Genomic DNA, 15,396 nt, shown 5'->3' with positions numbered 1-15,396 from the left:
TAAAAAATCCATTATCATATTAAAGGTTGCCAAGTATATTTTCAGATAATGAATTCAATCCAAGTTTGATAACACATTAATCATCAGATCGGAGTAATCAGAACGAAAATGGATATATTATTAGGGTGTCATTACGGGAATAGTTAATTAACCGGAACAATGTGAGCTCAGTAGAAACATTGGTATCAGAGTTTAAATAAGTGTATTTGTTGATATTTCATACGTAAAAAAGGTTTTCAACTGGGAATATGAATATGTCAACTGAAAATGGTAATTGGATAATATACGCGAATTTTCTACTTTATCACCCTCAGCGGTTTACATAAAATTTATACATAAAAACCCGTATATTATTACCAAAAGGTGTTTTTTCAGAGCTTTGTTTAGCGTTGTTTAGCGTATTGCAGACAGCATTGCAACAGCAGCTGACTGCTGCTCAGCTTTTATATCGTGAATAATTTTTCTGGGAATAATAAAATATTCCAGTTATACAGAATGTTCCTCGTTGTTTTGCAAAAGCGCATGAATGATTTTTCTGAAAAAAAGATTACACGGAAAGTCGTAACTGTTCTGTCGACCTTAAATATTTCCAACTTCGCGACGTTGCCGTTTCTATAGAAATTATACATCATCTTTGGTATCAAAACTGTTCGTTGATGTTCTTCAGCGTTTTATAAAACTCATAATTCACCAGTTATTCTCCGTGTTTTGAAAAATCTGATGAAGGCTTGTGAGGAAGATTTATTTCTCAAGAATGCATTACACATCTGATTTGTTTCATGAACTTAGTTACTGAAATGATACCTACTTAATTTGTTTTGTAGATACCATTAGGAACTGCTCTACAGGGGGTTCGAATTTCTCTTTCTAAAGTCGATTTTTTTTAAATTGGAACGGTATATTTTTTCTTCATATTTTCTTCCGGAAAAAAATTGACCAGGTCTTCCAAGGTAAAATAATAAAATATACCAATTTTGAGATATTTTTAATTAAGTTTTGTGCGAAACATATTTCTTTCTCTCGCATTTGAAACCTTATAATCATAGTATAAAATATTTTTGTATGGTCACATACTCATGCAATATTATCCAATTTCAAATTTTAAATTAAAAACTGTTCAGTTCAGTTTTGAAAAAAAACAACTGAGTGGATCGTTCTTCTAAAATTTTCTCCTCGTATTAGAATGTCAGTACCTATCATCTTATCATGAGAACCAAGTTAACGATTGGGAAAAAATCGTGGAAATACCACTGAAAATACACATGTCAAAATATAAAGGATATTAAAAAAAATATTATCTTTCATTTTCGAAGAATTTATCAATCCAACAACAGAATAAAAATTGATGTATCATCTTATGTAGTGAAAAAATTCTAATATTAGAGATATCTTGAAAACTCCTCAAAAGTCATATATGAATTTTATCGTACCCCTGTTAAACGGGGGTTTTCGTAAACCCCAACGGCAGAGAATTCGATTATCCCATTAGAGATCACGTCATATAACTATCCAATATGGTTCCAGCCTACTGAACGCTGATTTTGCAATAAATCACAGTTCCAGGTGTTAATGATGTCCGTCACGATCTGAATCCGTGTTGGGTAAATATGGTCCCTTTTCTTTCGGATATTAATAGCATTTCCAGTGAAAAATGGTTAGACTGAACCAATTTAAAAGTTAGCTATTCAAACAATAAATTATGTAGAATCATTTACACAACCCCTGGTTTCTGTGCTGCGAAAAAATGGTATACTTATAGGGATAGTAGGGATGATTCATTCAACTACACACATATGAAATTCGCTTTATGGTCTGTTTTCATGTAAGTATTTATGCGATTCTTAGTGTGGGCACCTCTTGGTTCCCAAAAAATCACATTTCAGACTTGTTTGTTACACCTTTAATCAATTTACTGGGCCCTCAATACTCAATTGCAACTAATAATGGGACTATGTAGGTTTGTCTTAGCCTCAAATCAGGAGCATAATTTCTCAATTCAAACGCAAGAACACAATTTACATCTCAAAAGCGCACAATGAATCATATTTCGAGCAAATTAGCGAGGATTTTTAGCTTATTATTCTCATTAACACGATAAACAAAATGAATATATTTGATTAATTCAAGAACTAATTGGTCTTCAAGATATTCTTTGGTTTACAAAACGATTAGGTACCTACTAGGCTTAGATTATTTGAAGAACTCATCGATGAGAAAAGTTGTACAAGTCGTAAATGAAATTTTCAGTCTTATATTTTTTGAGATCTATAAAATTTTCATTTTTTTACACTCTGTTGGTAGTTTCAATAATATCACTTGTTTTCATCGATTTCTGAATTACTCCGCTTTTCGGTCTATTTAATGTTACGAATGATGGGAAAACTTCGAGAAAGCTTGCTCATGCTACAAGAGTAAATAACAAGATTAATAAATTCATGAAAACTCTGAATGATCCTTCTGTTCCGTCAATATTTGAATTTCAGAGATAGTTATCGATTCGAATAACATTTGATGGGTCACAAAGTTAGTATTTATTCATTGTATAAGCGAAAGGAAGTACTTAAATGGTTCACTAAAAAAAGGAAGATCCGAAATTCCAAACAATAATACCTTAGTATAATACCCATAATGAACCTAGAAAAATCAGGATAGTTTTCAAGTTATTGATGTGAAATTGATAAATGTAAGAAGAGTTCATTGTTTATCGAAAACCTCAATGAGGAATAATTTGATCTATCATGTTTGATAATCATAAGTTTTTTGGATGATTTAATGTAAAATCAGAAAAAAATGTGCTCGTTTCCAGTCCAATGTTGTTGATTTCTCTGAACCCTTTTGGCGTCCACCATCGTATATAGGAAGAATATATGTCTAAGCTTTACTATTGGTGGAACTATTTATGAGTGACTGCAAAAATTGTCTGCTCGACTAGTTTCGGCGAGCCAAACTCGCCATTTTCAAGTGCGTAACAAGATAAAATCTAGCAGTCCTCTCACAGTCTCTTTTGAGCAGCCACTGCTTAAAAGCTCCCTAAAGATGGTATCTACCTAAAAAGCAATCTTTTATTTTTTTCTTAAGGTTAACTATGGATCCCAATATTGGATCCCAATATTGGATCCATAGTAAACCCTAAGAAAAAAATAAAAGATTGCTTTTTAGGTAGATACCATCTTTAGGGAGCTTTTAAGCAGTGGCTGCTCAAAAGAGAAAAGATTATATGACAGGCACACAATACTATTTTTCCGCAACCATCATTAATCATTTACATTTACATCATCTAAAATCGAAAAGTAGAAATTTCAACTCGCACGCCTATGATCATCGAGAAGAAAGATTCGATACAGTGTTGCCAGTAAAGATGTCTGAACAAAGAGGTCCGATATTGTGTCTTTGTTCCACTCATTGTAAGGAATTTCAATGTTGGAGTCACATCAAAACAACAGCTTATAAGGGAATGTTTCGTCCTTTGGGGTTATGTCTATGATTGGATCCAATACTTTCAAGAATTTCGATGTCTTCTTGACGAAGTTGTGCTGGACATCCATCAAATCGACCAGTTGGTTGTCACGCCAATAAGATGCAATGAATCTCAGTCCTTGATAAGAAAGTGTAGTTTCTCGAATTGGGCGTTACGAGAAAACATTGTTGTTCGGTTTTTCCAGGCAGCAGGTGTCATGATCCCATCCTCCTTTTGAAGGCTGGACCTGCTCAAATGGATGAAGATACGGTTGTGTCATTCTCAAAATCCTGTTGCTGATGATGGAATGCAGCAGATTGTTATCATTTGCGAATATCACGATTCTCGACCGAACCAGAAATACACTGCGCAGAAAAATTAACGCACATTCTGAAAATCTCAATTTTAATGAAAGTTAACTCTACATTGACTTTATAACTTATTTTTTATGTTCTCTCGGGAAGGTTTTGAACGAAACAAGACACTTTAAATGGAAGAAAAATTCAGGATTTCACCGAATCTTATGTGAAAAAAGAGAAATGAACAATTTTCAAAATACTGAAATGCTGATAAGTGATTTAATACTTGGTATTTCCACCCCTTGCGTTAATTACAGCTCGGCAACGACGGTTCATACTCAAAATGAGTGATCTTAAAATGTTCTGATCTAATCCTTCCCAGATTTCTCCGAGTTGGATTCCTAAGTCATTAAGAGTAGCTGGATGATTTTCTGAACTTCTCAGCCTTCTATTGAGGTTGTCCCAAACCTGCTCAATCGTATTGAGATCTGGACTTCTTGCTGGCCATTCCATTCGAGAAACTTCAACCTCTTCAAGGAACTCCTGAACGATGCGCGCACGATGGGGTCTGGCATTATCGTCCATAAAAATGAAATTTCCACCAATGTATGGGGCAAATGGCACTACATGCTCTTCAAGAATGTTCCTTATATACTTATCAGCATTCATAGCTCCATTATCAACGACCACTAGGTCTGTGCGAGCAGTCAAAGATATTCCACCCCATACCATAATCGATCCTCCCCCGAAACCAGTAGTATTCAGGAAATTGCACTGAGCATATCTTTCATGTGGACGTCTGTATACAAGGGAACGTCGATCACAATGGTATAGGGGCAGAATCTAGACTCATCTGTGAAGAGAACTCTTTCCCAATCGGCCTCTTCCCAATGGATATGCTCTCTCGCAAAATCCAAACGCGCCCTTCGATGGGCTGGGGTAAGAGCTGGGCCTCTTGCCGCGACACGAGGCCTTGAATCATATTCTCTGAGGCGATTTCTTATTGTCTGAGTGCTAATTTGCACCTCATGAGTTTGCTCAAGCTGAATTTGAAGGAGGCGAGCGGTTGCAAACCTCAACGAAGAAACTCTCAAGTAACGTTCTTGAATGGCAGTTGTTACCCGTGGTCTACCCTGTCCTGGTCTTCGGACATTCATACCTGTCTCCGTGAATCGCTGCAACATTCTGGACACACTTGTATGGGAAACTCCAAACCTTTCTGCAATTCTTGTGTATGTCCACCCTTCTTGTCGCAAACTACCGCTTGGGCACATTCCTCTTGGGTCAAATTGCGTGTTTCGCGTTGCATATCGAGTGTAGAAAATCAAACGAAAGAAAAACTATTGATCACACTAGAATTGATCGGGAACAACTGATTTCAGAATGGAGCCAATACATTCAAAATCTGATAATATCATCTTTTTTTATTCCTGCTGGGAAAAAACATATATATTGAAGAAAACCGTTGAAAGTGGATAACATATACATGCATAATTCTGATAAAAATAATTATCATTGAGAACACCTTCTGTTGTAGAATAAATTTGAGATTTCCATAATGTGGGTTAATATTTTGCGCAGTGTATAATTCATGCAAATCAACACCGGAAAGAGCGTAAGTGACAATACTGCAGCCTGAGCATCACCAGCAATCAAACTGAAATTGACGCTTCCACGATTACCTTAATTGCTCCAATGGGTCAGGTGGATCTGCATCTGCAACCCTCCTGATAAATACATAGTTACTCAGATACGCCGCTCATAAGTCTCTCAGAATTATCTATGATATATTTCACACCTCAGCACGAGCCATGTTAGCGAACTAGACAATCGCATTTTCTATCTGCACAAGCTCATAATATGTTGGAGGCGACACGCGTCTCTAAATCTAATCGCGACATATCCAAGCGCTGAACGTCGCATATACATATAATTGCGCTTTCTGTTAGTCTACGCCTGAAGCCAATACGAGTCAGTGCAATACATGAGAATTTCATTCAATATATAATCCTCGAGCTCCAGAACGAACCTCCACCAAGAATGTGACACTTTGATGAACGAGGAAGCCAACTCATTAAATGGAGTTAATTGAAGGGTGGCCGATTCATTTGTGTTTGTTTTCACTGCTCTGGCGCTGAGCGAAAAAATAGAAGCGGCATCGTGTTTTGCTATGAGAAAAGCTCTTCTGGGCGTCAAGTGAAAAAGCCCAACTGAACAATTGTTTCTTGAGTTAATGTAGCAAAATAACTCTCCACTTTCAGGATAAGCTAAACGGCTACCTATTAGGCGCATTTTTGTAACGAGCTGAATATCTACATAGAAGGAATACTTACTATAGTTGGGGAACCGACGATGCTAAATCGAAATTTACTCGAGCGTCGTGGAGACCTAGTGGACTTTGAAGATTAAATGGTAGAAAGAAAAACAGGTTCTATGAAGTATGCACTTTCAGCGGTGGAAAAAGCGTCTGCATGTTCTTAAAGATGTAAAAAAAATCGTCAGGTGCACATACTCTAGCGTGTCAGATTAAGATACTGTCTATGCCTCACGTGTCTCTGATAATTAATTCATGTTAATCTGACAGTTTGCGTAGTGGGGCTGGCCGTACGGAAGAGTTGAAAATGGTGTCATATTTTCAGAGGATATGTTAATTGGACCCAAAGGAAGCTTCTTTTCAAGAGACTGACAATTTGGACGTGACGCAAGGTCACTTTGGTCCTTTGAAAATGTAAAAAAAAATCGTTACTTGTACATACTCGAACGTGTCAGATTTTCATACAGATGGTTAATCTCGGTGCATTTTTGCATTTTTGCATTTTTGCAAAATACCTCCCTTTCTGTACCTCTAATCGTTTCTATATTCATAATGAAAGTCGTAGATAATAAAATTTTATAAGAATGTTGTCTGAAGCAATTTTGCCTACTCTTAACCGTTTTCGAAGGCGAGAAGCTTAGCCACACATGCGAAAGGACAAGGTCGATGTAGAAACCCAGTCTAATGGACTTTTTGGGGTTTTCACTCCCAATCTCTGAAACAAAATCAATTAAAAATGAAATAAACGATTTGCTCCTGCGTAAATTCTTTCCCTAATTTGTCAGGAGCAAATCAACTAGAAAAAATTGTTGCCTGAACAATAAAGAACGTTGAAATTATAATTTTATGTTGTAACGTTTCGGAGTCTATATCAGACTTTTTCATCAGACAAAGAATCAATTTTCGAAAATCTTCTGAATTGTATCTTTTGTTTGACACTAATTGTCTGATATAGACTCCGAAACGTTACAATATATAATTATTTTTTCAAAGTTCTTTATTTTCAGTACATTATCAGGCAACAATTTTTTCTACTCGATTTGCTCCTGACAAATTAGTGCAAGAATTTACGCAGGAGCAAATCGTTTATTTCATTTTTAATTGATTTTGTTTCAGAGATTGGGAGTGAAAACCCTAAAAAGTTTATTAAGAAATGCAGAATCCTCCCAGAATAAATTTTAATCGATACCAGTCTTATGGGTCGCCATATATCTACAAAACGTTCAAACATAGAAAAAATAGCTTCGAACAAAATTTGTAGAAAATATTATGCCCTACAAGTTTTATAATGAATGCGAAAACAATTTGAAACCCAGGAGAGGAAATATTTGAAAAAACTAATTTTTGTGACCTTCATGGTCAATTTTTATTGTTTCGCCTTGCTGAAACTGTCAGATTATATTTTTTCCATTATTCTTGAATCATTAGCTTCAATATAAGAAAAAAAGGCACCCCGCTCGAGAAAGTACACATGACGCTTTTTTTTGCAAGTTTGGCGCCCTGACACACATTTTCATTAGGCTTAAATTGTCAGATTAAGAGAATATATACTTTTCAACATGTAATTAACCACATATATCTTAATCTGACACGCTCGAGTATAAACAATCATTTTTTTTACTATTCTGACAGGCTGTCCTAGAAAATTCCCCCTATACAGGTCTAATTTTTGGTAGAGGTACTCTACAGTGTCCAAGGTATCTCCCCTTATATTAATCTGACACGCTGGAGTAAATTCCGAATTTCCCTCTTGCGCTCCCCAACTACTACTTAATGAACTGGAAGGTGATTCAGTTAGCTCACCGATGTAACTAAAAGAGTATCAAATGAGTAACACAGCGTTATCAATAAGTCGTTTTTATTCAGCAAGAGCAAATACAGAAGTTGTTATCAAAAATCATTGATTGGATGTATATTCATCATGACGATGATTTTCTGAACGCTGGTTATTTAATATAGTCTACCAGCTTATCTGTAATAGATCTGATAGATCTGAATGTGAGGTGGCTTCAGATCAAGGATTTTTTCCAATATTTTTGGTGTCCCCCAGGGTTCCCATTTTGGAACCCTACTGTTTTCAATATAGGTAGATATATGTCCTTGAGTATTTTTTGACATATTCGTATTTGAAATTCCTGTTATATGCAGATGGCCTAAAGCATACTAATGTTTTGGAGGATTTCTAAAACGTTCAGTTTGATTTGGGTGAACTAACGGATTGGGCTCTGACCTCTTGTATTCCATTACTATGTAGGTAAGAATAAAACAGTACGATTCTGATCCACCAAACAAGTACTGATTCCAGATTAAGTTTTTCGAAAGCGGGCATTATGAACGAGTTCGACATATGCAGATTTCGGAAAAATTAATTGCTTTGTCCAAGAAAGAGGTTTTCAGAATCATACGATTGGTGGTGAACAGAAGAAAAATAATTACAGTAAACTATGATTATTGTGTCCTCCACGTTCAAACCAAAAAGAAATTCTTTTAGTTGGAACAAGGACAAACACCGAAAAACTCTTAGACTGTATTTGGCGACGTTTCGTAGATTTTCATCTACTAATTTATGTTCAACTCTTTTTATAAACTCTAATTTATGAAGTAGATGAAAATCTACAAAACGTCGACAAATATAGTCTAAGATTTTTTTGGTGTTTGTCCTTGTTCCCACTAAAAGAATTTCTTTTTGGAATTACTACAGTGCAGACATGATCTTTTTCAGAAAAATACCTCCGTGTAGTAATGAATCTGAAAACTATTGAATTGGCTTGTTGAAAATGTATTCAAGGGTCCTTTCAGAGGGGAACATCGAGAATCTAATACGTTGGTGAACAAGAAGAAACAGCTCATTAAACGGCACTAATTGCAGATCACAAAATAGAGTAGGAATGGGCTTCGTTTAGCCTTTTTAATTGGTAGCAACTCGATGTTCCAACTGAAAATTATAGTCTTCTGACAGTAACGCAGCAAACAGGGGATTCTAATAAAGTGGCCTCTAACGCAGTTTCCTCAAAGGAACAGAGCGAACTAGCATTTCCGCCTGAATAATAGCTTCGGCGATGTTGAGAAACTCCCACTGGTATATTCGTGGTATATGAGATATTTCGATACAGTTGCGTTCGGTTCAAATATGATATAACTCAGGATAATGGCTTTTTCTAATTAAATCCTGTAGTAGCATGTAGGGGTTTTTCATCAGTATTATAATTTGGGAGCCCTTTGGTCGTTGCTCGATCTTTGATTAATCAGCGAGGTCGAAGGTATGTAAATTTATTTCTGTGATAATTTAGGTGCACCAGTAGGAAGCTCGTTTATTTTTCAAACTACGGTAACTGGCTTATGGTAACTAGTTCATGAATTATTAATGAAATAACTTCACTCATATATCAAAGGCAGAGTTCACAAGACGAAGTAGAGTGCCAATATAATAAAAGTTTCCTCAAATCCATAGGTTAGGAAATCAGGATAATATGTGCGCTTGAAGTCAATCCTTCGGATCAGACATTCGCAACGAATGTTTTTCAAATCATGGGATGAATAAATTAATAAAAAACTATTTCAATTACATTGAAATTACATCGATATGAATGTGATTAAATATCATCAAAGCACTTGCTCTGTTGAAGCGGTACTTGTTGTATAATATTTCGTTTTTAAATGATTTGCAGTTGAGGAACCTTCTGATGAATAACTTTTTCAGTCTTTTTGTCAGGTGCTAAAATAAAGGAAGCAAATGATTTGCCGACACTTTAACACGCATCATACAACTGGCTATGAGAAAAACAACAATTTTCGGGATTCAGGCCACAAGCACTCAAGGATTGTCCTTGCGCTGTGTTGATTGTCATAGCATACGCAAAACGATTAGAAAATTGATCTTGAATAATCGAACCAATAATGTACATGAAGGAATTGCTGCAGATCTTCAAGAATTGTTCTTCTGGATACTGCTTTAAGAATCAGACAACAACAATAATGATTCTTCTACATCGGTGTTCTGAAGAATGATTTTAAAGGTTGAAAACGGAGGAAAAGAAGAGCATAAGTATGTCAAAATGAATGATAACAATGAATACAGGGTGAGTCTTTGACTGGTACAAATATTTCAACAGTAAATTCTTGAGGTCAAAAGGAACACTTTTTTCCTTCACCAATTTTTTCGAATCGGCTCGGTTTAAAAGGTACAGGTTGTTGAAAAACCACACACAAGAATATCACAAGATATCACCCACGTCTTCCAGTCTTCTCATTATGACCATTACTTACCATAAAAAAACAAACATTCAAAGAACCCAACTCTTGAAACTAAGTTAGACGATATCTAATGAACACTTGAACGTTTTGTAAAATGGAAGTAGGTATTCTTAATATTTTCTCATATAATGCGCCGTTTTCGAGTAATTTGAAGTTCAAAAATTTGAAAGCATCGGGGATTTTTGGAAAATTGGGTACTTTGGTTGAATACAACTCTGTTTGGAAGATTCACAGATTTAGATTTTTATTCTGAAGGTACTTTGGTTTTTCCAGGGGTGGCACAGCTCATTATGAAAACTTAAAATGGCTATAGCTTTTTATCAGGGCCCAATAGGAAAAAATGGTATAAGAATAAATTTTTTTTCATCTCAAGAATCTAATGTGGGAATATTTGTACGAATCAGAGACTCACCCTGGATATTGCCCATGAATTTAGGGATTTATTTTAGCTTTGGATTCAAAAAACAGAAAGGGGAGTCAAAACTACTCTTTTTAAGAGTAATTCAATAATTATGTCTGGTCCAAATGAAGTCATTTAGAAATATCCATTGCATTTCCGAGTGTTAGATAAAATGTCGTGATTCTGGGGTTTCTCCACAGAGCAGAGAATGCAATGATTCAGGTGGGGGAGACAATAATGGTAATTTCACTTTGCCCTTAATATAGCACAGTTCTCGTTCTAGCAAACTTCAGTGTACAACAAGAGTGTAAATCAATGATGTAAGCTGTATTCAACTGTGCAATCGTGTTGAAAAGAAGTAGTTTCAAAACTTTAAATAATAGACTTCCAGAAGTATCTTTACACAAATTCATTATCATCAAGTATACGGACAGACAGACAGGACAGACGGACAGACAGAGTTTTTATCTTTTTTCATGTATCATACGAAGATACGTATTGTACCCCGTGGTCGTAGACATTTTTCCCCTACTTACACCGAGGTCTGGAACAGGTTCAAGGATTTGTTTCTTCTTGCCATTTCTTTACACATGCTTCATTGTTTTTAGATTGTAAAAATTTGTATTGCCCTCTTTTTTGTATTCAGTGGAATAACATCTTGGAGTATGTTGAGAAATTTTTCTTCAAACACTTTTTTTATCTTCGAATATTCCAGCTATTCTCGACAAATTCAAACCTTATAAAACATCAACGGCTTGGTACAAAACTATTTGGCATTCCAATGCGCATCCTGGATTCACACATAAAAGTCTAATTTCCTTGCGAAATAAACTTATATAGGTCATATAAACGCGATATCCTTGATGATCTATCAATTTGAATGTTTTATGCCTGGTAATCATGTTTTATCATTTCCATTCCGAAAGCCATATCTTTTTATTAAATTACACCAGTCTCTTTCAAATTAGCCCATACATAATGAATTGTATCATTTTTGAACATTTTTTCTGGTCCTTATGGCGCCGATTATGGGATAATCAATTTGAGTCCTCAAGTAGATATTTTTTGGAAATCCAAGTGTTTATCTATCAGAAAAATATATATGGCTGGCAACCTTAAATTGAATTATATGGACAAAGTGACCATAACTGATTCTGAGAGTTGAAAGCATCATCATTCTAACAAATTCTAACTCTTATCAGCTCTTTCATTGGATAACATACATGGACCACTAGAAATGTTCAGTTTTCTGCCAAAAATGGATTCTCATCAGTTTATGTCCATTTACATTAAACGCTTACGACTGAATCTGCCTACACAGGGTGTTTCAAATATTGAATTTGGCCCTTGTAATAAAATATTGAGCATGAAAAAATAGAAAACATTTTACTTCAGGCAGTTTTTTCAGAAGTAAATATCAAATAATCGATTGCTAAACGAAAAAAATTCGAGTACAGTTAACATATCTGTGATTGAATTAACAGCATTCAATTAACAGAATTTCCATAGTTATTCAGAGTTTCATCTATGTAAAAAAAATGCATGCTGATGGATGGAATAAGATCATCCCTAACCAAATTTTCTTCATTTTTCAGTTTCGAGAAAACATCATCTTGATCTACACAGTTGGATACAGCGTTTCCTTGGTAGCTCTTCTAGTCTCTCTTCTTATATTTATCTACTTCAAGTAAGTATCAATCAAATAGTTTTCTAGAATTTTTGTTTACTGAATGATCCCAATAACTCGCTTCACTGGCTTAGTTAACTTCTTGTTTTATATTTCCCCCATAGCAAATTCAAAAAATCGATTTAAATAAGAAATATAGTGAAAAAAGAGAACAATTAGATCGTAGGAGTTACATGTCATTTGATAATTGACACGTAAGTTTGAGATAAATGACTACAAAATGTGAAAGATTTAATTTTTTATTGGATTGGGTACCTACCTTTCACTCAGTTCACAATAAAAAAAAATCAAGATTATTTTGTATGTAATTTCATTCAATGTGCCTCGAAAGATTTCTGAGATAGTTTTCAAATCTGATGAATTGAATTTTTAAACGTACTTTATCCTTATGATTTGAATTTATATGTAGTACAATCTATGTCACTACAGTCCTAACCACTCTACATTTGCTCTTATCATATTCCAATTCCAATTCAAATATGACACCCTCTACATTATTTTACTACACACATAAATAAACTCTAGCAAATAAAATAAAGGAATTGGGCAAATTTGGGCTTTTCCATATTTTCATATGAAACTTCCGAATCGTATTTATATGGAAAATGGCTGGTTCCCTTGTTTACCTGGGTGTTGAAGATAATGGAATAAGTTTTGCAAACACGTGCCCCAATTTCAGGGAAGAACGTCTCTTGTGTCAGAAATATGTGGAGGTAAAAGGAGACACACAAGAAAAGTTTTAAGAAATGTTTAGGATATGGGGAAAGTTACGATATATTCGACATTTTCAGGACTTGGGTAATCCTTCGGGAAATGAGAAGGCATAACTACTGGAGCAATTCTAACATTCATAAGGTTTCAAGCTATTTAAGTGATTAGCAAATAGCTCTCTTATAATCATGATATATCTACAAAGTTTCTTGAGGCGAGGAAAACCAGCTGCGGCCTTTGTTTTTCGAGTGTATTCGTTCCCTGAAAGAATAAAAAAACACCAAGATCAATCCTAGGACATCTCTATGAGAGGAAACATATCAGTAAAACATGAACGGCTAAAGGTGGGGACACACATGACCTCATCGTGCCCGTGTCGCATCACGTAATGACGGTCAACGTCAAAAAAGTAAACAAAACTTAACTGACACCATAGATAACCTGACACATCAATGCCCCAGGAAGAATGTTCATTGTTGGAAAGCCTAACAGCAAATTTTCAGTAAAATTGTGATTAGTTTTCCATTAACGTCTAAAAGGCCATCAATGTGAATCGACCTGTATAAGAACCTAAAGTAGAATTTCAGAAAAACATAATTTCGACCAATTATTTCGGATTTCAATGGAGAAACAGTTCAGTCTGCGAAAAAAGTCAACAATTTTCATGTCATATCAGTTACAAAGGGTGAATTTATAGGGTGAAATTCCTCAGATTCCTGAACTAGGTATGCTTAAATTGAAATCAAAACCGATTTATTATATTCATCTTACTGAAACATTTTTGTTTTATATTTCAGATCTCTAAGATGTGCGAGAATAACAATCCACATGAATTTGTTCAGTGCCTTCGCAATCAACAATTTCTTGTGGCTGCTTTGGTATAACTGTGTACTTCATTCCATCGATGTTATAGAGCATAATCCGGTGAGTGATTTTTCTAAATTTTTCAAATAAATGTTCTAACTGACTGAATTTTTATGACAATTTAGATTTTTCTGGGTATTTCGAGAGAATCGTTCAAAATTTTTTTTCTCGAAATCGGTAGCAGATACGACAAAACAAAAAGAGGCCATAAAGTTTTATACGACAACAAAACTTTTCTACATTTTTTCAAGTAAACAGTGGCTCGTCAAAAAAAAAACGTTCTGGATGCAAACAGGGGACAGTGGTCCAGAAAAATTGTGACCCTGTTAATTTGCTATTGAAATTGGCATGTCTCATGGTTGGTGTGAACTATCAATTATAATATTTATGCCAAATTCCAGTTGAATATCTTGTGAAGTGTAGATACAATAAGAGAAAAACTTTAAAAAAAATTCTAACTTCAACACTCTGTATCTCGAAAACGATTCCTTTTCGGTTCCATGTTTATGAGACTTTTGTTCTCAAAATTACTCAAAGAATCTTCTACATCTTCTACAAATTTTGTTCGAAGCAATTTTTCTACGTTTGAACGTTTTTGAGATATATGGAGACGAATGTGGGTTTCTACATTGACCTTGGCCTTTCGCATGTGTGGTAAACTCCTCGCCTAAGGGCGAGGGTGATAATTCACCCTCTAGCTCCAAAACGGTTAAGGGTATGAAAAATTGCTTCAGACAAAAGTTGTACAGAATGTTATTATCTACAACTTTCATATTGAATACAGAAACGATTATAGGTACAGGAAAGGGGTACAGAAGATATGTAAAAAAACCCTTATTCTAAACTTCATACTGTCAGATTAAGAAAACCCCTCCTGATTAGTGTCTGATTTATGGGTAAACACGTCTGCAACACCGAGATTAACCATCTGTATGAAAATCTGACATCACGCTCGAGTATGTACAGGGTGGGCAAAATTGGTGATACCTGCACTACAACTTTTTCAACATAACGAGATAGAGGAAAATGAATGTACCATTCATGTCGTCTTTTTTCGAAAAACTAATAATGCCATCAACTGCATTCCTTAATCTTCTTTTATTTTCGAGTTATAGGTCGAAAATAAAATTTAAATTTTGGTCATTATCTCCGTATCTGTATAAGCTAAGATGTTGAAATGAAAACATTATACAGAAACTTTTTTGATAGCAATCCATTGGTGTACTATGTTTTTTTCCAACAGATATATTTGCTGAGCTATAACATAAAGATATGTTTTCTTTTATGAAAACTGTAGTTTAAAATGACTCAGAGAGAAAGACTTACAGCGGGTTTCATAAAACTCTTACTGCCGATCAAAAACGAAATCACTAAAACTTTTTCATTCCTACATATATTGAACAAGAAGCA

The 15,396-nt window shown here is 35.0% G+C and overlaps 1 protein-coding gene across 1 annotated transcript in view; it reads left to right on the top strand.

Moving 5' to 3' along the window:
- LOC123314173 (calcitonin gene-related peptide type 1 receptor-like) overlaps positions 1-15,396 on the top strand; it is a 97,943-nt gene that overhangs the window by 64,516 nt on the left and 18,031 nt on the right. The window contains exons 5-6 of the mRNA XM_044899294.1: positions 12,320-12,411; positions 13,920-14,046. Coding sequence (XP_044755229.1) covers positions 12,320-12,411; positions 13,920-14,046 — 219 coding nt within the window. The remainder of the gene's footprint in view (positions 1-12,319; positions 12,412-13,919; positions 14,047-15,396) is intronic.

This window comes from Coccinella septempunctata, chromosome 5, assembly GCF_907165205.1.
Source record: "Coccinella septempunctata chromosome 5, icCocSept1.1, whole genome shotgun sequence".
NCBI classification, from domain to species: Eukaryota; Metazoa; Arthropoda; class Insecta; order Coleoptera; family Coccinellidae; genus Coccinella; species Coccinella septempunctata.
The sequence above is the reverse complement of the archived record's forward strand: the minus strand, read 5'-3'. Positions and strand labels throughout refer to the sequence as shown.